Source organism: Haemorhous mexicanus, chromosome 22 (genome assembly GCF_027477595.1).
Source record: "Haemorhous mexicanus isolate bHaeMex1 chromosome 22, bHaeMex1.pri, whole genome shotgun sequence".
NCBI lineage: Eukaryota > Metazoa > Chordata > Aves > Passeriformes > Fringillidae > Haemorhous > Haemorhous mexicanus.
Window position 1 is genome coordinate 6575003 of NC_082362.1, and position 23362 is coordinate 6598364.

At 43.6% G+C, this 23362-nt stretch overlaps 1 protein-coding gene across 2 annotated transcripts; it reads left to right on the top strand.

Moving 5' to 3' along the window:
• Positions 1–2955: 2955 nt before the first annotated feature.
• On the top strand, positions 2956–19877 carry CRK (CRK proto-oncogene, adaptor protein). Of its 2 annotated transcripts, none has more exons than XM_059866227.1 (3): positions 2956–3298; positions 10404–10769; positions 16565–16706. In XM_059866227.1, exons 1-3 carry the CDS (start codon positions 3055–3057, stop codon positions 16570–16572), a joined length of 618 nt encoding a protein of 205 aa, XP_059722210.1. In that variant the 5' UTR covers positions 2956–3054; the 3' UTR covers positions 16573–16706. The 2 variants fall into 2 exon arrangements, with proteins under 2 accessions (XP_059722210.1, XP_059722209.1); XM_059866226.1 differs by having other exon boundaries at positions 2959–3298; positions 10404–10939; positions 16565–19877.
• Positions 19878–23362: the final 3485 nt, after the last annotated feature.

The window sequence follows — 23362 nt, forward strand, 5'->3', positions numbered from 1 at the left end:
TTGTAATTCCTTTTAGGATCTTGTAATTATCAGTGAATTCTTCAGCATTTCAATCTGGTTTACTTTTATTCTTCTGAGACTGTGTCCTAGAGCTTTGTTTTTCTTTCACATTCCTCTCTGCAATCTCTCTGCCTGTGAAAGATAACTTGAACTCTTAAAATGTTAATTGTTTTCAAACTTGTAGGAAGCAGGTTTGGGCAGAAGGGCTCTGCCTTTTACAGCCTTTGTGCAGCAGGGATGGGGTGAGGGTAATAAACTACTGAGGGATGCAGTGTTTAAATCGGGGATGAAAAAGAAATTTGGGAAAGGCTGCCAGTCATTATCAGAAATGCAAAGTAAGGAAAGGCTTTTACAAATAATGAAGGTGAGAAAGTGACTAGAAGAGAAGCTGTGGATAACCTGGAAGAGATCAAGGCCAGGTTGGATGGAGCTCTCAACAACCTGCCCTTGTGGAGGTGTCTCTCTCCACGGCTGGGGGTCGGACCTGGATGATCTATGAGGTCCCTTCCTACCCAGATTATTCCAAGATCCTATGAAATCATTCCAGCATAAAAACACCCACGGGAGCGATTTAGGGCAGGAGCCTCATTGGTTTCCCGGCTTTGACCACCAGAGAGAGCTCATGCAACAGAATTCCCAACATAAGCGAAAACCAAAACCTGATGGAAAACACCAATTTCTGCAGTTTTGGGATCGGCTTAAAACGGGAGATGGGGACCGGGAACAGAGGGGAAAAAGAACAGTCTGTGGGCCATCAAAAAAAGAGAGATTTTGCAGTGGTCTGGCAGGAGTCAGAAAAATGGTGAATTTTGTCCTAATAAAGTATTGGTTGATCTGTTTGTTTGTTTGAGGTCTGTGAACACTGAACAGAACGGACATGTGTTCTTGTAGATATGATTTAACTCTCCTGCCGTCCTGGGCTCTCCACAAGGATCTGCAGCTTTTCAAACCTGTGAAAAACCCATGGAAGTGTGTGTGCTATTCCTGCAGCTGGCCAGCACACCCCACACATCACCACAGAAACTGGGACTGCCTTCCAAATGGATCAGGGCTCGCTCCTAGCTCCAGTCCATCTGGAGAGAGAACAGCCTCAGCAGAGGAAGGATGTTCCTTTGTGAGGCTGAAATCTAGCACCTGCTGTTTTCTTATGGATTTGATGAACCACAGGCTCCCCACCTGTAAAACAGTATTTTCTCATTGGAAATTGTGGAGGTTAGTACAACCCTGCTAACCTGACACAATGTCAGATTCCCATCCAGGAGACAGCTACAGGGCCCAAAAAAAAAGCAGGATATTGGATGCAGGGAGGAGCACAGCACCCTCACAGTCAGGGACAGCTGTGCTCTAACATTGTTTATGCAAGTGCTGCCACAGGGAGACCACACAGTTGAAAAAGCACATTCCTTTCTGGAAGAAAGCTCACAGAACTGAGCAGAGCCAGAGCAGAATTCTACATACATTGACAGATATTACTCTGGCATTTAAGAGATCTTGGAGAGCAGTCTAAAAGTGGCAAATATTGCTTTGTTCTCACAAACAGAACTCTTAATTTGTTCCTGCCCACACACACATGGTTCCTCTGGGGCACCAGTGGAACTTTAGCTCTTTGCCGTTGCAGACCTCTGTGGTACTGCAGTCAGTGAACTTCCCTGAATAAAACAAAACTTTTTCTTTTGCAGGGCTATTTTTAACCCAGAACAGCTCGTTGGCCCAATTCAGTGTGTACTCCCATGAAAAGCAGCTGTGCTGGCACAGCCATGGGGTGGGAATATGTGGCTGGCGGGGAGGATGAGGACAGAAGCTGCTGGCACAGCCCTAAAGGAAAACACAGAGAGCTGCAGCCTTCAATGTACAGATGAAAATATGCACAATATATTGAGCTGGAAGGGACCCACAAGGATCATCTATTCCAACTCCTGGCCCTGCACAGACACCCCAACAATCCCACCCTGGCCATCCCTGAAAGCATCGTCCAAACTCTCCTCGAGCTCTGGCTGCATCAGGGCTGTGCCCATTCCCTGGGGAGACTGGGCAGTGCCCAGCACCCTCTGAGGAAGAACCTTTTCCTAAACTCCAACTTAACCCTCCCCTGGCACAGCTCCTGCTCTTCCCTCAGGTCCCATCCCTGGTCATAGAGCAGAGGTTGCTGCTGTCCCTCAGAAGGATGTTGAAGACCACAGTGAGATCTGACCTCAGAGTCTTCTTCTCCAGGCTGAATAAACCAAGTGTCCCCAGTCCATTCTCATAAGGCTTTCTCTCCAGACCCTTCCCCATCTTTGTAGGCAAGGAATGGTGTGGCAGCAGGCCCAGGGAAGGGATTGTCCCCCTGTGCTGGGCACTGGTAAGGCCACATTGGAGGGCTGTGTCCAGTTCTGGAGCCCTCAATTCAGGAAGGACACCGAGGGGCAGGAGCATGACCAGAGAAAGGAACAGAGCAGGGAGAGGATCCAGGGCACCAGGAGAGGCTGAGGGAGCCAGGAGAGCTGAGTCTGGAGAAAAGGAGGAGGAACCTTCTGGCTCCCCACAACTGCTGGAAAGAAGGCTGGAGCCAGGTGGGGGTCGGGCTCTGCTCCCAAGAAACAAGGGACAGGACGAGGGGAAACGGCCTCAAGCTGTGTCGGGGGAGGTTAAGGCTGGACATCAGGAGGAACTTCTTCCCAGAGAAGGTCATTAGACATTGGAAAGGCTGCCCAGGGATATGGCGGAGTCACCGCGCTTGGAGGTGTTCAAGAAACCACCGGACGCGGCACTCCGATGTAGTTAAGAAGGCGGTGCTCGGTCCCGGGTCGAACTCGACGATTCCAGCGGTGTTTCCAGACCGATCGATGCCGGGACTGCCCGGATTCACCGGCCGTTCCCGATCCCCACAGCGCGTTCCCGCCTCCCCCTCCCAGCCCGCCCTCACACCGAACCCCCGCCCCGCCCGCGCGGGGAGATGACGTCACGGCTCCCCGCGTGCGGTCACGTCCGGTAGGTGAGGTCAGGGCCGGGGCCGCCATTTTGAGCGGCTCCGCGGGCGGCGGCGGCCGCGGGCGGGGGAGGAGCGCGGCCCCCATGGCCGGACAGTTTGACTCCGAGGACCGGGCGAGCTGGTACTGGGGCCGGCTGAGCCGTGTCGAGGCCGTATCGCTGCTGCAGGGGCAGCGCCACGGCACCTTCCTGGTGCGCGACTCGAGCACCATCCCCGGCGACTTCGTGCTGTCGGTGTCCGAGAGCTCCCGCGTCTCGCACTACATCGTCAACAGCCTGGGGCCGGCGGGAGCCCGGCGGGCCGGCAGCGAGGGCCCCGGGGCCCCGGGTGAGTGACCCCCAGGGCTGGCGGTGCCCGCAGCCCCGGGCAGGGCAGCCGGGGCGGCTCCGCTGGGCGCCCGGGCGGTGTTCGCAGGCGTGGAGCGCTTTGTGGTGGAATTAAGCCGTGTTCGGAGCTGGGGCCGCTGCCCGAGCAGAGCCGACTGTCCGCACCTGCCGTCCTGTGCCACAAGAAATTCAGCGTCCTGGAGTTGGGCATCCCGCGGCTCCAGCCTCGCACCTCTTTGTTTTCCTAACCCCCTTAGCGATAATTAATAGGTTTTCCGTGTCATCTCAGCCGGAAGGTGGTTCTGTGGAAGTGTCATCCCCAAAGTCTGACTTCTGACAAGGCAGTTTAGCGTTATCAGGGAGGCTGAGTTCGAATTTGAGTGGTGGGAACTCTTCAGGATGTAAAGGCAATGGTTTCTTGAAATCAGATGTGAAGTTCCATTTCTCTCCCCTTGAAAGGAGGAGTTTGATATTATTTCTCATCAGCTGAACATGTAATAATGAAAACAACACGCTGAAGTGTAACACTGCAAGTGCAGAAGGTGGTGATTGTGCCAGAGGGAGAAGCAGAATTCTTGCTGTTTAATCCAAGCAAACCTCAGGAGTGCAGAACCCTTGGATGTGTCAGAACGTGCAGTCCAAAGGCACTGGTGTCCCTGATGTGGGAATTAGGGAAGTTGGTGCTGGAACTGCTCGAGTTTGGATATTGATCCTTGCAAAATGATGTGGATGTGTGATTGGCATCTCTGCAAGGAGCCACTAGATAATTTTTAATTATAGTAAACCTGTGTAGTAAGAGATTTGGTGAATTTATTTGGCAGAAAGTAGACAGAGACACTCTGGTGCAGGTCTGTGGGTGGAATAGGAGCCCAGTGGTGGAAAGATGTAACAAGACTTGTTTTATTTTTCAGTCTCTGCACCGAGTGTTTGACTAAGGAGATAATCTGAGAGAAAACAAGATTAGTTCCAGTAGGTGTGCAGTGTCATACAGGGGAAGCATTTCAGATTGGAAAAATGGGGAAGGTCTAAACTCATGCTGTTTATGCCAGGAACCTCCTGGAGCTGCACAGTGCACTCGGGTTACAGAGCCCCACAGGTAGGAGTTAAAGGTGGCTGAATGCAGCTGGAAGTGGAATTTATTTCTGCTGTGGGGGGTCAGAATGTGGTGGGTTCCTGTTGCTCTGTGTGTGCAGGCAGAGGTTTGGTGCTGTGATTGCTGACAAGGATGGCTGGTGTTGTGTAGAGCAGAGTCAGTCACCAGGATGCTTTGTTGTGAATCCAACCTAATTGGATTTTCAAGACAGTAAAAAACACTGGGTCATGAGTGTCTGTCACTTCTGGGCAGTTGTTTTTTGGGGAGCAACTAGTCTCTGGAAAAACAGTGGCATCACTTCAGCAATCCTGACTTTTTTCTTGTGTTACATCCTAAGCTCAGTGACATTTTGTGGCATTCTGTGGGCTGGCTTTGGTTATAATCATGAAGTACCTTGTAATTCTCTTCTGTTTTAAAAGAGTAGCTATGTAAGCTGGTGCCACAGTAGGCTTAATATATCTGAAAAAGTATAATTATGTTTTGGTTGGTCTCCTTTTTATTTGTCCCCTGGAGGTTCTGGGAGGGGTGATGCATCATTCCTGCACTACAGACACTCCCACGCTGATTTTAGTAATTTTAATTAAATCATGCCTTCATGCTGATACTGCTGTCTTCACACTCCAACCAAAGAAGGTGCTGGGGAGGTATATATTGAATTATACTTCAAGTGTAATTAAGGTGCTCTTTCAGAAAAAAATAAGTGGGAGATTGTTCTGCAGTGGAAGGGAGGTGAAAACAGTAGAAGATTGAAGATATTCTGTGTTTGGGTAGGGAAGCTAATGCAGTAAAAAGAGTTAAATGTTTGCAAATTGTCCTGCTTGTTCCCTGTGGCCAAGTTAAGACATTAGGAAAAGCAAAATTACTATATTTTAGTATGGTACAATTCTTTTAGCAATTTATTGTTTGGCAAATGCACAGGTCTCTCTGGGAAATTTAAATATTCCAGGCTGGGTTCTTGGATTGATTTATGTTGGGCTCAGTGTCTGTGAAATTCCTGGCTGCTCTCAGGGATAGGAAGCATCAGCACAGAATGAATGAGATGAGGAGCTCTGGCTTTCCTAAAAACCACAATGTCACAAAAACATGATACCTTCTTTGATTTCTGAAGTATAAAGTAAACTTGCAAACTCTTTGTTAAATTGACCTTTTGACTGATGCTGCAGTTTCTAACTTCTTGCAGGTGATTTTTCAACATAACAAATTAAAAATAATTGAACAGAATTTTTTATGTCTTCCTGGAATGTTTCAAGGATGTTAAAAAATAGGATAAATCACTGAATTATGGGAAAGAAAAACATTCTGTTTTCAGTGGAAAGGGATCATTTGTGATGAAGTATCACAGTAATGGCTAAAGAAATCCCAAACAAGACAAAGTGCTCCATGCAGGAATTAGCATGGTGATGGACAGCAGAGGAAATATTAAATATATCATGTGTTTATGATGTGACATGGGGGCTTGGGGTAAAAATGTGTGATATGCACTAAAAAAATGCCTGAAATACTAAAGATAGAAATGCTCTCTGTTGAGAGTGCAGCATTATAAAGACAGAAGCCTTATAATGTTATTAAATTTGTCTGTTTAAAGTTGGCAAATATAACAGATAAAATGCAGAAATGGATGTTTTCACATTTATGAGTTTTAAGAACATGGTTCTGAATTGAATTGAACTTCCTGGAATCAGAATCCTTACCGAATGATACCCACACTCAGCCCTGGCTGAAGTGGCTTTAGGCTTGTGTGAGTAGAGTGGTTTAACTCTGATGCTTGGGTTTTGGTTTTATTTTCATTTTTATATTGAGATAAAAATATATTTAAATGGAAACTAATTGTAACTTTAGAAAGTGCCTTTATTAGACATCTGCTCTTATCTGATCTGTAAATGATGACTGCAGTGATCAGAAATGAGTCTAACTCCTGAGTGAATGTTTTCCTGGTGTGCTCAGAGCTCTTCCACTCAACAGTTTTATGTTTTTACAGGGTGTTCATGGGGTTTATTTGTTCTGCTCAGCATGAGTAGGAAGGTACTTGAGAACAAGGAATAAAGGTGTCCCTGTGGGAGTGGGGGAAGCACAAGGGCTGGAATGTGGTGCCTTCAGAGCCCAGTTCCCATATGCTCCAGGAGGAAGTGGCTTACATCACTGGGGTGTCTTACTGGTGCTCTGGGTGATAAGAGCAGCTTTTCTGGCCCTAAGCACGCTCTGAATTGGGAAAGGAAGCCAGCCTTATAGAATAAACTAGATGTAAAAATAAAGACCTGTATTTCTGTGAAGGAAAAGTTCCCAAAGCTTGGGAATAAAGAGAAAACTCCTTATTGACACTAACAATTGGAGTGAAGAGAGAAATGCAAACCCCCTGAGATGTCTGAGAAAGTGAGAAGTTGCTCTGTGGTTTCACCACCTCCCCAACCAGCAGAATATTGTGTGGTTTATAGCCCTGATTCCCCAGGATCTGGACAATATTTAAAATATACACAAGCACTTTTTCCCAGACTGACACAAAGGCAGCACAGTGTCAGAGCGTTGTGACAGGAGGGAATGTGCATGATAAACAGAGAACTGATATGAGCCAGGTTTGAAATGTTCTTCAGTTGTGAGACCCTTTGGATTTTAACTCTTTCCTCACCTTTTGTGGCATCCTGAGATGGCTGGAGTTACATTAGTGGAGATGGAGTCAGGAAGAAAGAGGATACTCAGCCCTTTGTTCTTCTCATTCAAAGGGTTAATCTTGCTCAGCTGAGCAGTGCTGGTGGTGGAGGTACTCCCTGAGCAGCTCTTCTTCAGCTGTGCCAGGCTGCAGAGAGAGAATTTCCAGTACTCAAGTGTCCCAATTTTTACAGGAAGTGACAAAAGTCACTGATGCCAGGAACTGGACTCACCTTTCCATGTTTGTGCTCTTCCTGAGAGCCCTCAGAAGATGTGAACACTGTGCTGCTCAGGCTTGTGCCTTCCAGAGGAATCCCAGGATCATGAAGGAAAACTGCTCTTATTCACCAAAAAACCCCACTCACCTTGTTGCTGTAACTTTTTCTTTGTTAGATCTTGCCTGAATTATTCCATTGGCCTGCAGGTATGAGCAGTGTCACGGTTCAAACAAGAGGCTGAAGAATTCCTCTGAGCCTGAAATCTGTTAATCTTTGAATTTCATTATACCAGGGAATGACAAAACTCAGGAGCCTGTAGGGAGTGGAATAATTTCCCCACTGCATGTGAACATCACTTGGTTCATTGTAGCTGGAGAAGAAGATCCACAAAAGACTTACACTGATGGAAAGTTTTCCACTTGCTTGGGAAGGTGGAATTGTATTTTATTTCCCATCTGCATTTTACCACCTGTGACTTTGAACTTTGTTGTCCTTTTTATGCCTGTTTTAGTTAAATTTTAGAAGTTTTCTATTTAAGTTCTCCAGATGATTATGAGATTGCTGCCTTTATATTAATTGATGATTAATTTAGTTTAAGTTTATAGATTTCTTGTTCTAGATCATCTGTAGCTGCCTTACATTTTTTAAAAGAAAATAATCAGAAATACACGTGGTTTTCTGGCAGTGTGGTCTTTGGGAGGGTGACATCTCTCCTTTCTGATGCTTTTCCCTCTGTCCCTTCAAGGAGTGCATTGATCTTTCTGATGCCAGAATTTGGAGGGTCTGTGTCCTCTGGCTGTTCAGCTGTGCAAAACACCTCTTAGGAGCTGATTTTCCAGGATACAGTACAGTGATTTCTGTCACTCCTTCTCTGTACATAATGTTCCAGAGGACTTCTCTTAAGTCCAGCTTGTATTCAGGTACACTTGGCAGGTCCCCCAGGCTGTTGTGCATTAGTTCAAGCGGGTGAACCTGTTCCAAAGGGAAAAAAAAAAAAGACACTCCAAAATGCCTTGTTCATCCTGGTAAAGATTGAAGATTGACCAGGCTGATGAATGTTACTGATGAACTGCTCATTTCCTGTGACCTGTGAAGATTTTTCAGTGAATCCCACATTGCTGACAGAGCTCAGCCCCCTGGCTGAGTCAGCTTGTAGCAGGTTTCACTGAGGTAAATTGGTGTTCCAGAATCTCTGTTTCTGTCATGTGAAATAAGTTCCATGTCAGTGAACTTCCCTGAGACTCAGTCTTCTCCATAGGGGTTGCAAAGAGCTTTGCTGCCCTGCTCCTAAAGTTCCCATGACTTTTTGCTCAAATGTCAAGCCTTGATCCTTAAAGCTAAAGCTAAAATAGTGCTAGATATTTGCACATGTTTCTGTCACCAGGTTGGTCTGAGACCTGATGTGTTTCTCACTTCTGACTCTAGTGGAAGTGCAGCATTCCCAGATCCTGTTTTTCACTGAGCTGTTCTGAAGTGGTGCAGGCATGCTGCCTGTCCAGCCAGAATTCATGTCCTGTGAGCCCACAGAGCTGACAGTGCCACTGGGATGAAATTCCAGGGTTCTGGCCAAGTCTAGAGCCCTAAGTTGCATCTCAGCAACAAACTTTGAGGGGGTTTTGCATCCTCTCAGCACTACACTGGGAGAATGTGATGAATTCTTAATTCCCTTCCCATGCTGGGCTCACTTTTCTCACTGATAATTACATTAACTTCCTTTATCTCTGGTGATGCCAGTTTGAGGGTTTTTTTTGCAGTTTTTCAAGGCTATTGCTTTTGGGTTTTGGCTCACTATGTTTGTATTCATTTCTTTTGAGAGCCTTTCAGGGCTGTTAAAGCATGCAAACATGCTTTTTCCAATGACTTAGTTCTGCTCCTTCGAATTTCCTTTAACCAGCTCCACTAATGCTCCTGTTCCTTCAGGATACTTCAGAACTCATTTCTCGGGTGTTGGTCTTATTGAATCTGCCCTTTTCTCTGTTAGAACCCCTTTCTGCTCTCCTGAAAGAACTTGTTGTAACATTAGCTTTCCATGCTGACAGTGCTACTTTGCAGGGAGTTTTGGATCAGTGACAGCTTGAAAGATTCTGCTAGCTTTGTACTCCAGAGCTAAGGCTTGGGACTGTTAGATATTCCCTGCAGAGAAAACAGACTTGCAAAGTAAGCATCTCTGTCTTGCTAAAAGAGTTACTCATTAAAGTATAAATCTTTTCATGTGCACTCCCTTCCCCCAGCCTTCCCCAGTTCTTCCCATAACTGATGGCATGGGGCATGGTGGAAATAGAACATCATGTGTGTGTTTTTCCCCATCTGAGCCTGAAGAACATAAAATGGAAAAAAAGCACACACACACAGATTGGAAATGGATATTCTGCACTTGCAGTGATGCTTATAATGGCTTGAACATCATCTGTATTCCAATGTATTTGAGGTTTGGATTTATAGCTTAGGCTCCATCTGACAAATGTGGCAAAGAAGCTACAAGACTTGAGATTAAAAGGCTGAGTCATACCTGTTATAAAAATATATGTTGTTGCTTTCATTGCATAGAATGGAGATAATTTCCTTAGTGGTACCTTTTATCAAAATGAAAAATAACTATTTGCTCATTAACATCACTTGTTTGCTGCCGTGCAAAGCAGTTTTCTGTAGAGTCCATGCCTTTACCCCAAGGTGTTACAACAGGTAAATAACCACCACTATTGCAGTGTTGTTCTTTGGAAATAGATCTGAACAGCAGAAGAGAGTTGAAAAAAAAATCATTTCCTTGGAATAGTACCAAAATTTACTTCCTATATTTAGAGTATAAAACAGGAGAATTGTTCAGGCTCCTGAGAAACCCTGATGTACTGAACATTTTCAACTGTTGGGTCCATATAATACTGAAAGAAACAAAGATATTTTAATCATAATTTGGGAAGTTTGGTGGTGCCAAAGAATTTCTCTTTTCCTTCCTTGACAAAATCTTTTTAAAAAAACCTCTACTCACGATTATGATAGTGCTGCCTTTGATTGAAAATGCTCAGAAAAGCTGAATATGATGTCAAGGTGATCAAATCTGGTGTTAAAATACTTCTGCTTAAATATATTTCTTTTCTCAAATGTTTGATTTCTAGTTTTAATGCTCTCCTTGACATGTTGCCTTCTCTTTTCAGGGTCGAATCCCACCAGGTTTCGAATAGGTGACCAAGAGTTTGATTCTTTGCCATCTTTACTGGAATTCTACAAAATTCACTATTTGGACACTACAACCTTGATAGAACCCGTTTCGCGCTCGAGGCAGAATAGCGGGGTTATCCTCAGGCAGGAGGAGGCCGAGTATGTGCGAGCCCTCTTTGACTTTAATGGCAATGATGAGGAAGACCTCCCCTTTAAGAAAGGAGACATCCTGAGAATCCGGGATAAGCCTGAAGAGCAGTGGTGGAACGCAGAAGACAGCGAAGGGAAGAGGGGAATGATACCCGTTCCTTACGTCGAGAAGTATAGACCTTCCTCTGCTTCAGTCCCCACTCTGATTGGAGGTAACCAGGATAGTTCCCACCCACAACCACTGGGTGGGCCGGAGCCAGGGCCCTATGCCCAGCCCAGCATCAACACTCCGCTCCCTAACCTTCAGAATGGCCCTATTTATGCCCGGGTTATCCAGAAGCGAGTCCCTAATGCCTACGACAAGACAGCCTTGGCTTTGGAGGTACATAATGGGCAAAACTTAGAAGGAAGAGATCTGTTCAAGGGATTTCCCTTTCGCTCACTTGTTAGTTTTGGAGGAATGAGAAAGGGAAAAGCTTTGTAATACTGGTTTTATGTCATCATTAATAAGTTATGGATAAAATGAGTGACTTGAGTCACTTGTAAGTTAGATTATTGTTGATTATTATTAGGTTACTGAACCAGTATTGTGTCTGTTGTCAACCATCACTAACATAAGTGTTTCCCCATCCATCTTTTCAGTTCTGAAATGTTTATTTTTGGGGGGGGGAGGGAGTAGCTCATAAATTGTGTGTCTGAACCTGTGTTTGCTGTTGTGTGCCTTACCACAATCTGTACAAGGTGTGCTGGGTTGTTTGTTGGTTTGTATTGTGTTGGGTATTTTTTTTCTCCTCAATGTGTCAGCAGTTTTAAAGCAATCAGTGGAAACATTGGTGCACTTTGAAATTACCTGGACTGAGATGATCACACATAGAATTGTAACATCACCTCAAGCAGATTACTTTGGGTTTAGGTTTGAGGCAGGAGCACTTTACAGTTCACACCACAGTTTGTTAGGTCTGGTATAAATCTGCAGTGATTGATGGAGCAGGGTTTGTAGTAAAGCACTGAGTTTTCCCCAGGTTGATTCACTTCCTGACAGGATCAAGTAATTGCCCAGACCCTTTTTGGTTTGTCTTTTTTCCTCTTAAAAAGGTGACTGGAGCACTCTATCTCTCTACATCAGATAGTTCTCCCCCAAGTTACATTTGAGGAAATTGAGACTAAGGTATTCCCTGTGGCAGACCTTTGCCTTAGGATATGTAAATTGTATCCTTTAATCTAGGCTTTCTTTGAGCTAGAGGCTCTGGAATTTCCTGATACCTAATTGACTTCCTGTTTATATAACATTTTAAGTACTTGGGAAAAAACAGTTTCTGTGCTGAGTCAGAGCATCTCCTCTGCACTCTCAAATACTTTGTGTAATTGTGCATAGCACAAAAGGCACTCCAGGACTTCAGTGATCTGGCAGCTGTAGGTGTGTGTCTGGTGCAGAAGTGGGAGATGCAGCACATGCTGCAGATGGATAACTGATGTACAGCCTGGCAGATGTGAAATCTCTCCCATGTAGGTAGGAGATAAACTCTTGAGTTGCTACACATTCTGTTATAGGGCTGAATATCTTTGGGTTGAGAAGCAGGTAGGGAAATTTATGTAAATTCACCAGATTTGGGGGAAATGTGAGGATTTTTACCCTTCAAACTCTCATAAAGATTAAAATGCTGTCTCTTTCCCTCTTTTTCTCACCCTTTCCACCCAGTTACCTCCTGGAGCTTGGGAACATTCCTGAATGCAGGCTGTTGTAATTAGCAGATGTTAGATTGGTTTCGAGCCTCTGGATACTGTTGTGGCATATTTAGCAAAACCTTTTGGTTTTCTTTCTGAATTTTGCATTCTGTTAAGCCCTAACTTCATACTTTATTCCACTAAAGAACCCCACACTGCTGCTCAGTGCAGGATTTGGGAGCATGGAGTGAAATAGGGAGAGTGAGGAAATGCTGCTAATCCAGGCCATAAGCAACTTAGAGTGAAAGGAAATGCTTTCCACACTGGAGAGCAGCTTGTGAGTGCCAGGGCTGATCTTAGGTTAGTTCAATCCTCTTCACCAAAACTCACATGATCTGGCCAGAGTGCTCTGCCTGTAGGAAGAGCAGTTTTGTGGGTAACACCTTTCTTTTCTGAGCTACCTTACACCTCTAGAGTCTTTTACTAACTGATGGGAAAGGCTGAGTAGCTGAAGGATTTGGGAGAGGCAGCTGAGAAGTATCAGCTCAGCTTGGCTGTGTGACCACAGGAGATTTCTGGTGTCCAGAAATGGCCTTTGTGGGCCTCTTAAAACTACTTAAATATTTATCAGTTGACACCTTGGTCCTCTTGATTAGGGTGTTATATTCCTGTCTTGCTCTCCATTTAAGAAATGCAATAGCAGTTGTGGTTCTTCATTCTGTATGTAATATTGCAAATGCCTCACTTTTAAAAAGTGAGCCATTTATCACTGCTTCTAGGGGCCTTCAAAGCTTTGCAGCTTTTATCACTTCCAATCACAATGTTACTGAGTTGCTTTCAATGTCTGTACAGGAAAAAAAGCAATATGCACTTAATTTTATCCAAGTTTTCTTCATCCTGTCTATCAAAGTGCTGTCTCTTGTTGTCTCCTTTCACCACATTCCCTTTCACTTCATGGTGTTCCTTCTCTGTTTATTTAGAGATCTCTTTCTTAGGTAACTTAGTAGAGAGCATTATGTAAATCTTATCAGGCCATTTTTGCCCAGACCTCTTTATAAATACAGCAAGTGGGAATCTTTCCAAACGAAAACTCTTATCCTTAAATCTGGCAGTATTCATGGGAGGGGGTGGATCCCACTGCTTCTCTTAGAAAAATAGATTCTTAACATCAAACAGTTTTTGCCCAAACTGCAAACAGAATATCTGTGCTGTTCTGTTATTTTAAGCCTGACATGCTTTTGAAGAGTTCAGGGAAAGAGGATCAGAGCAGATGATGTTCTAATAAAGTCTGTGCTCTATTATGGAGAAAAGATTCAGCAGGGGAAGTTAACATTTATTTTGCATGTAACTGGACCTATTCAAGGAGTTTTCAGTCTATTTTAAGAGAAAATAGAGGAAGAAGAGGGAAGATCTGTGTGGTGAATGACTCTGAGATCGATGGATTTATTCTTTTTCTTTGTAACCATAGCAGAACTCTGCCACCTTGACCTCACCAAAGAGGAGTACTTGGAATAAAACCACAGCATACAGAAGTCTTCACTTGAACCTTCAGTTTTGCTTTGAAGCATATGGGGTATATTTAGTTTTAAAGCTTCTGATGAAGACTGAGACAAACCTGGCTTTCTAGCAGGGTACAGTGTTGCTCCTGAGGTGCTGTGCTTGGTGGGATGATGCACTATGGACTAATGTTGCCAGAAATCAATGCTGAAAGTGAGGAGAATTCAGAGACAACATCCACTTCTAGCCTAAAGGTTTTAAAACTTCAGCACTTGCAATAATAAGTAATTTTTGGAAGGGTTCTATATTGTCTTCAGGAGAGTGGTTGAAATATAGTTTGCTTGGCAGAGGTTTGAAGCAGATCTAGAAAGATCTTTCAGTTAGTCAGGATCTAATGGAGCCATTTTATTAAGGCAGCATTTATGAAATGGTCCATGCTTGCTTAAAGTTAGTCCTGCTTTGACAGATGTGAAGATAGATATGTAAGAATGAATGAGGTTTATAGATATAAATGAAATGGGAATAAAAACTGTATCAGTGTGCCTGCTAAATGAAATTACTGGCAAAAAAAGGAATATTTGATCTCGGAGGTCTCTCCTCATTTAACAAGTACTGAAAAGCAGCTTTCAAGTGTAGCTTTGTATAGTAAGGGGAATTCATAATTGAGTGTCCCTTGGTTGCAGTGACCCTGAAACACACCTGGAAACTAAAAACCAGCTACAGGATGCTGGGGCAGTGAGGGAGTTTCACAAGCATCCCATACTGTAACTCAGTCATTGCTCTGTTGAACCCACCTTTTGCAGGTGAGTTTATTGTAAGGCATCCAAGATAAACCCTAATGAACACTAATTAGGGTGTGATAGAGCAGAGGCCAACAGTCTTAAGGCAGCAAACCAGTGCAAGTGGTGCTTTTCCCTTCCCAGTGGGTTGGAGGTTAAATACTCTTCTGGTGAGGGCTGATCTGTAGGTTATATCCAGGTCTGAAGCAGTTTGAATTTATCTGGGACATTGTTCTGGTAATGGCTGTGATTAGGAAATCAGATTTTCCACTTCTAGTATTGTCACATTGAATCTTATCCTTGTTAAATTACAGCTGATGTATTGTTTTGGTCAGCAGAGTATTTTTGTTGGTACAACCCCCCAGTGGTTATTAGCAGTAGCAAAATTATACAAACTGCATGATTAAATTCCTAAAGAGCTGAAGCTTGCATTCAGAACTGGAGGAAGGCTTCCTTTTTGCCTGTAGCTAATACATAAGAGGATTTTCTTCAAAATATGATTCATTAAAATGTCTATACTAATGACTACAAAAGGCAAAAATAAAGCTACAGCAAGAGTCCCAATGGGCCTCTCATTACCAGATAAGTAATCATGAGAGGTATGGAAAGCTTAATTAAATGTCCATGAAAGGGGTTGAATTTATGAATTGTTAAAAGCTGTTCTGGCAAAAGATTTGAAATGATTAAAACCTGTAAAGTTAATGGAGATTGGTAACATCTGAAATTGTTTTCCTTGTTCTTTGTTGGCTGCCTGGAAAGTGCAAATAATAAGGTTGTGTTTTGGATGGATTTGGAACACAGTGATGAGCATCTGTGTAAACTATAACTCTGTATTCAGTGAATTTCTGGATGAAATGCAGCGAGGCCTTTGGCCACACCTTCAGAGTTTATTTACAGTATTAGTGAAAGAAAATAGAGTCTATCTATCCCAAAAGCATCCTCCATCTGTGATGTGGGAAGAATTCTAAAAACCGTTATATGTTACTCGTAAATCAGATTATTGATAAAATTCTGCAGAGGGGTGGAATGCGTAGACAGCTTTTCAGTGGTGCATTCATTAACTCTGCAGTGAGTGTCTTTACAATGTAAATTGTGCTTCCTCGGGTTGTAAGTGCCACTTAATTAAGTACCCTTAAATATGAAGCAGAGTTGGGGACTGATCAGACCTAGACTTGTGTCCTGATTTGAACTACCTGCACGGCCCTGGGGAAGTGCCTGCTTTGCAATTTGTCCCTGTGTCACAGAGGGATGATAGAGGATGCCTTTGGAATTGGTGCTGACAATATTAGGGTGGAGATTAGAATAGGAGATGTGTTCCTGGGCAAGTGGGAGAGGCATCTGTTGTCTTTACAATTCCCATGAGTGCTGGACTTGGCAGTGCTGAGTTAATGGTTGGACTCGATGACCCTGAAGATCTTTTCCAACCTAAGCAAGTCTGTGATTCAGTGGGATTTATTTCTCTGAAAAATCCATGCTGGGAAAGCCTGAAATGCCATCTGGCTTTGCCTTTGGTAGTGGCTGACTGTGGATGTCCAGAGCAAGAACAGAGCAGCCTTATGGTACTTCTTATACACTTGTTATAACCGTTGGAGAGAGAGAGGGATCCTCTTCTTTCCAGAACTTGAAAAGTGGGATTCCAAAAGATTCCAAAACTAATGAGCAGTTAGGCTTGCAGATTAGTGTCCACTTGGTCCAGGTGCAAGCCTTCCTTGCTTTATGAGGCTCTGGATGGAGTCCCAGCAGTGTGCAGGTCTCTGTCAGCCCAGCAAGGCACATTTATCAGGATAGCACCTGATGGCAGGTCCCAGGAGCGCTTGGAAAGATTGGTTTTGGATTGCTGACTCTTCAGTTCAGGTAGTTCTCACCTGATCTAGGTACATTTCTTTATATACTTTCTTGGAGTGAATGGCATTGGGGGCAGGCTGGTGTGTCAGACACTTTCAGGACTAAAGCTGCTTTTTATAGATGTGTATCTGGTGTACATGGGTGACAGCACACCAGGGAGGGGTGGCAGCTCATCCTGCCTGTGTTTCTGGTTTGTAACATTTGTTTTTCTTACCCCACAGGTCGGTGAGCTGGTAAAGGTCACAAAGATTAACATGAGTGGTCAGTGGGAAGGAGAATGTAATGGCAGACGTGGTCACTTTCCATTCACACACGTCCGTCTGCTGGATCAACAGAATCCTGACGAGGACTTCAGCTGAGTGTGGCTCAACAGTTGCTCTTACAGATGGGAACAATCTCAACTTGTTTTTATTGCAGATGCCATCAAGACTAAGCTCAGACCGACACTGCAAGTGGTATTGCTTGGATAAGCATTCTGATAACCTGCAAACCCCTGGGACTCAACACCACCATTCCTTAAGCAAGGGTCATGTAATTCAGGGTACGACAGTAGATAACTCATGTGTCCAGTGGCAGAACTAGGCCATGATTATAGGTTGTAATGCCTGCTTATGTCCACGTGCACGGCAGCCTGGACCTTGCCAGCAGCAGCAGCTGGAGAAAGCAGTGCTGTAGATGTTCAGAGAACATTTACAGCTCTCTCCGGGCCCGTTGCTTATGTTGCTTCTTCCTCAGGCAATGAAGATCAACCGTAGACAATTCAATACCTTGATAGAAATTTCACAAATTTATCCTGGAGCTCTCTCCGTGTTTTTTTCCATCCTGGGTTCTCTGTTCCTAGAAAGGCTCTGCAGTGCTCTGCATGGTCAGTTAGCTGTGCACAGCACAGACTGATGCAGGACCCGTTGGGCACAGCCTTATGATTTACAGATCCTTACCATTTTCATGGTAAATGACAGATCCAATCAACCTCAGAATTCTAGAAGCTTGTGGACACTAGATTGATTTCTTCAGTACTGTTGATGCTTCAAACATAGCAGCTGATTTTAATTTAAGATTTTTATTAACACACAGTATCTCCTTTTATCTACAAATACAAGGCTTATGGAAGTGTAAACCTCCATATCAGTGCTGAAAAATACATGCATAGCACTTTAATACGTAGCTTTAAAGCAGTGTTTGATTCACTAAATATACTAAAATATTGACACTGCTTTCCAATAAAATTAAATTGTGTAGGGCTAGTTTAATTTTTCTAGAATTCTTCAATATTGTACAATACTGTTACAGTACAAATCAGTGTCAAACACGGTGAACTGACAAACCAAATATTAGTTTTATTTTAAAGACAGTCTGGGGACTCTTCTGGTTTAATTCCCATCTGTAAAATATTTGATAGTGAACTCATGAGGATTTTATTTTTAATAAACTAATGGAAAATAATTGTCTGCTTCTGGATTGATTCTCAAAAGGCATAATAGAGTAAATATGGCTTCCTAGCTCATGATGAAAATCAGTACATTGAGTAGGCAGTATTATGCACTGCTTGATGGTTGTTTTATAGTCTGTTCTTCTAATTATCTGGTTTTCTCTAATATAAATCAGAATGGATTTAGTAAGTTTTGTAAACTGAAATTAAACACTGAAGTAACTCTCCCTTGCCTGTACCCTGAGTTGTTTTCCAAACACAGCACTCTGATGACCAAACTAAATTTTGTAACTTTGTCTACAGTATAATCCATGCAGAAGGGTTTTTCTAAATAGTGTCAGACTGAAACTGTTGGGTTTGGTTACTTCAGACCCGTGTGACCCCAAGGCTCATGGGTTGCACGTGCTGCAAAGGCCTTTGCTGCAAGGCACCGACCTTACAACAATACTGGTAACACTTTACCTCAGAACTCTGTAACATGCTGGAAATTCTAATATTTCTGTTCTATTTAAGTACTAGTTGTTTCACTACAAAATTAATCCATCAGCAAGTCTGAGTAATGTTCAGGTTATGGGCACTCATTAATTCTGTGGACTAATGTTAATCACACTTGTCCATCACCAGTCTCATGAGCACTACTGAGGATTAATATCAAAAACTGACAGCAGGGACAGTGGGGTAAGAATGGAAACAAGGAATTGCAGCTCTGTTCTACCTTGGATTGCTATTCTGGTTAGGGTGACGTGCCAGTGATTGTGGGAGCTCTTCTAGCTTAATACAAAATTTACTTTGAGGGGGGAAAAAATTGTGAAACTAACTCTAGGTTCTGTAACTCATCAGGTTCTTCTTTAAGGCTGATTTGTGGTTTTCCTCTGATCCTGATATTCACTGTAACTATTCAGGGGGTTTTGTTCAATAGCTGCACTCTAAATAACAGACTTAATACTGAGTTTTTCAGTTGCCCATATATGCTTATGTTTTTCTTCAGGTATTGCAAAAGAAATATAATAAACAGTGTGTCCTTAGAGTGACACTGTTCTGAACTATTTTTGCCAACTGCAGTTAATGAATGCCTATATATTTGTACCTTTCCAATCAGGAATTTGGATACCAAAAGATCATTTTTCTGGAAGTTTTATCATGCAAACCTTGCATTTTTAATACAAAAGACATGAATTGAATTAACTAGCAAGTACCCTGCAAACTTTGTAGATGTGGTTTTGTTAAGACTGTATAAATTGTGAATATTTGTACACTTTGAAAGAGCAAAATAAGGAAACTAGAGGAGTGTTAATAGCTGCTGTTACACTAGAATTCCAAGTTCTTGTGAAGCAGTTTTTTTGGCTGACTGATACATTAATGCAACTGTTTTCCACTCTTCCGTTCTAAGCTGAAATGTGATTTTGTTTCATAGGTGATAGAAAGGAGTATGAATTTGGACAAAATAGACATTTCAACTTGTCAGGCTCTTCAAGGCAAATAGGTAGAACCCATGTCCATGAACATGTAGAGGAAATCCTTTCGTGGCCTTTGTTTATCCTCTTCTATTTGTTCCCTCCCTTCTCCCCAATGCGTGCAAAAAAATCATTGCTCAGAATGTTGGTCACAATCTTTTGTCTCTTCCTTGGCTGTGGTTTTGGTCTCTTGTGCATAGGCAGGTGTTAGAACTAGAATAATCATTTCTAGAAATACACCGTGAAAGCAGAATGCTCAAGTACACTGTGTTCTTCTGGTGCATTTACACGTTCTATCACACTAAAAAGTACAACTGGCTGCTATGGTTTTTTAATATATATTTCATTTTGGTAAGCCCCTGCCTTTTTACTAATATATGACCTGGTTAAATCTTGTTAATCTGTTTGAATTGTATTTGTTAATAATGCAAAGATTTCTAATCATCTTTAAGAGTAAAACACTTCCTTTTTGTTAATGGTTTTGGGGAAGGATTCTAACCAAACCTGTTTGAAGAAAAATATGAACATGTGCCATTGTATTATAACACTATCCACTTTCTTGACAGTTAAAGTCCTTTTTTATTTTTTTGTAGCATGTAATGTATATGTTCATAGTACGTGAAGTAAATAAAAGTATAGCCAAAACTTTGACTCAGTCATTCTCAATCAGTTCTTGGAGTACTTGCATGTAATAATTAAAAATAGAGGGGCTATGCCAATTTTAATTGGCCATGTTAGTATGAAAATAAACACAGCACTACAGAAGTAAGACAAACCAAGATAATTAACTTATCAAACAATAAAATATGGCTTTTTTTTTGAAAGAAGGTGACTTTCTGTAATTAAATAAGTCAAGGGGTTGGGGGAAATGTATATTCTCATTTCAAAAATAACTTGTGAGGAATGTTAAGATGAGATTTTGTAGCTCTTGCTCTCAATTCTACCTGCACAAGTGTGTCAGGGAAGAGTCTGGGGATTGTTTGGATGGGATGTTTGGGAAGATAAAAAGCTGTTTATATATTTTTAGAAATATCAGTGAACACAAAGTTACACAAATGAATACCAGCAAGAATCTCCTGCAGGAGTCTACAAAGGTTCAGAAGAGCTGGTTTTATGTGTGGTGTGTTTTTATAGTGTGAGAGCACTAATTCAGTGAAAGGTCAAGGTGTGCAGGTGCTGTCAAGGGCTGAAGGACAGAAAATCCGGAGCAGAATCCCATGGGGGACAACATTTGTAACATCAATCTCTATTAAAGCTGCTTTTGCCACACTCTTCCTTAAAAACTGCAAGGGGGCAGTGGCCCTTAGGCCCCAAGGATAAGAATCCTGGTGTGTCTCCACACAGCAAAGATTATTCTATCTGCCCCAGATGGAAAAAAACCCTTAATTTTTCATAGACAGAAGTCCCCAGCTTTGCTCCAGTGCTCACCCACTGTAGAGCTGCAATGCAAAGGTGCCTTTTAATGAGATTAGCTGAGAGCATTTCAGAGCTCCCTGCAGCCAAAAGGAAGAGGCTGTGCCTGCCCTTCCCCAGGGCCCTGCCAGCCAACCCCTCCAGCTTTACTTTGCCCTGGTGTTTGCAGAGCTCCCTGAGCTGATGGAGCAAAGGGCTCACACAGAAAACTGCTCTTCCTTTTCCATTCCCTCTCCTTTCAACTGTGGGGTTTGGCTGCAGCAGTGGTTGAATGAATTAATGTGAAAGTTCAGGGGGCAAAGGGCAAGCAAGGATTGCATCAGCAAATTGTGCTGTATTTCCTTGGATTAGGCTGTTTATTCCTCATGCTTTGCCAAATCCCTGACCAATTTCCAAATATCTGAATGCCATCTGTAACGAGTGCATTCAAAAGAATTTGAAGTATTTAGACAATATGCTATTATTTAGCAAGGGTACCAAGAATGCACCTCACTTCTGGCAATTAAATCTGCTTGAAGTGTCCTGGTTTATTGATATTATTGAACTCCCTGCAACCTGAGTGCCTGCTGAACATGAGGATCACAGAAAAATTCCTAAATTGATCCAAATCTAATTTATTGTGCACAGCTCCCCAAGTCTCTGCTGAAAAATAGATTTTTATGGTCAAGAGAGTGCAGAAGTGATTTGCAAATCTTAAAAATTTACACAGAGATAGTGACTGTGCACTACTGGGACCTTTTGAGTGCCTAACTTTATATCATGAATTTACCAGCAATTCAGAAGTAAAGGTTTACAATGATTCCAAATTTCAGCAAAATCAGCATTTTCTAATCTTACTTCAAATAAATCAAAAAAAGCATTTTTTTTTTTCTGGACTTGACACCTAATTTTCAGTGACCTTAGTCACTGATATCTGTTTTTTAAGAAATCCTGATTAGATGATCCTGATCTGCGAAAAAGAGGGTCTAAATATCCCTTGAAAACAGAGAATTGACTTCCTGAGCAAGTGATATAAAAATAATTCTGACAAGTTTTTAGATTTATTTATAAGAAATGCATAAGCTTATGTTGATCTTGCAGACCCTAAACTCTGGTTCATCAACTGTAAAAAATAAGGCCAGCAATAAACTACTGAAAAAATGTGCTTTGAATGGTGTTCAAGGTATGTGCCCTCAGTCACCCATCAGGAGCCCATTTCAGTGGGCACAATACAATAAATGGGGATACCTGACTTTGTGTCCAGGAGGTGCCAGGGCCAGCTCTGTCTCTGCTGTCAAAACTTGCCAAGGTCTCTGTGCACTTCTCCCAGCAGTGAAGTGATGGGAGAGCATCTGTAGTCTGCACTTCCAGGGAGACACTGGGAAAAGAGACAAGACTTCATTCACAGCTGCCCTGAGCAAATCACAGAATTGTGGAATGGTTTGAGTTGGAAGGGACCTTAAAACTCATTCCAATTCCTCTGCTACGGGCAGAGACACCTTCCATGAGACCAGGTTGCTCCAAGCCCTGTCCAACCTGGCCTTGAACACTCCCAGGGATGGGGATCTTTGAAGATCAGGTTCATGCCAGCCATGCATCATCCCTTTTAGTTTTCTAAAACCATTCTGATTTCAGAAATTGAGGCATTATCTTAGTTATTAAAGTGAATGCTCCTTTTGTTTTTCAGAAATACTGTGTGAGGAACTCATGAAACATTCAATTTTACTTTCTAGATTTTCTAGCCTCTTGAAACTGTGAAATTACCACGTGCTAGGACTGCAGGTGATACTTAGAGCAAACACCCTGGAGAGGCTGCAGAAACCTGTATCTGACCGTCTGCCTTTCCGTCACAGATCCACCCTTCCATGTGGGGCACATGCGGTGATTTGTACCCAAATACCGAGAGAGGGTAACTCAAACAGCGCTGTCAGCGTCTGAGGGCAGCACAAATACGGAGAGATGGAGCCGCACTGAGGGAAACTCCACCGGCGGCCGGGCCCTCTGCCCCCGCTCGCCCACAGCCATGTCCCGGTCACGGCCCCGCCAGAGCCGGGTGGGGGAACGGCGGATCCATCCCCGCCATTGCCGGGCCGCCTCATCCTTCATCCCGCATTATTCCTCATCCCGCCTCACCCCTCACGCCGCTTCATCCGTCCCACCTCACCCTCACACGGCTTCATCCGTCCCGCCTCACCCTCACACCGCTTCATCCGTCCCACCTCACCCTCACACCGCTTCATCCGTCCCGCCTCACCCTCACACCGCTTCATCCAACCTGCCTCACCCCTCACACTGACAACTCCGCCTCATTCCGCTTTATCCCTCATCCCACCTCACCCCTCACACCGCTTCATCCATCCCGCCTCACCCCTCACACTGACAACTCTGGCTCATTCCGCTTTATCCATCATCCTGCCTCACTCCTCACACCGCTTCATCCAGCCCGCCTCATCCTCACGCCGCTTCATCCATCCTGCCTCACCCCTCACACCGCTTCATCCGTCCCGCCTCATCCTCACACCGCTTCGCCCATCCTGCCTCATCCCTCATTCCACCTCACCCCTCACACCGCCTCATCCCGCTTTATCCCTCATCCCGCCTCACCCCTCATTCTGCCTCACCCCTCATCCCGTCTCACTCCGCTTTATCCCTCACACCGCCCCATTCCCTTTATTCCTCACCCCTCCTCATACCCCTCATGCCGCCTCACCCCTCACGCCGCCTCACCCCGCCCCCCGCTCGTT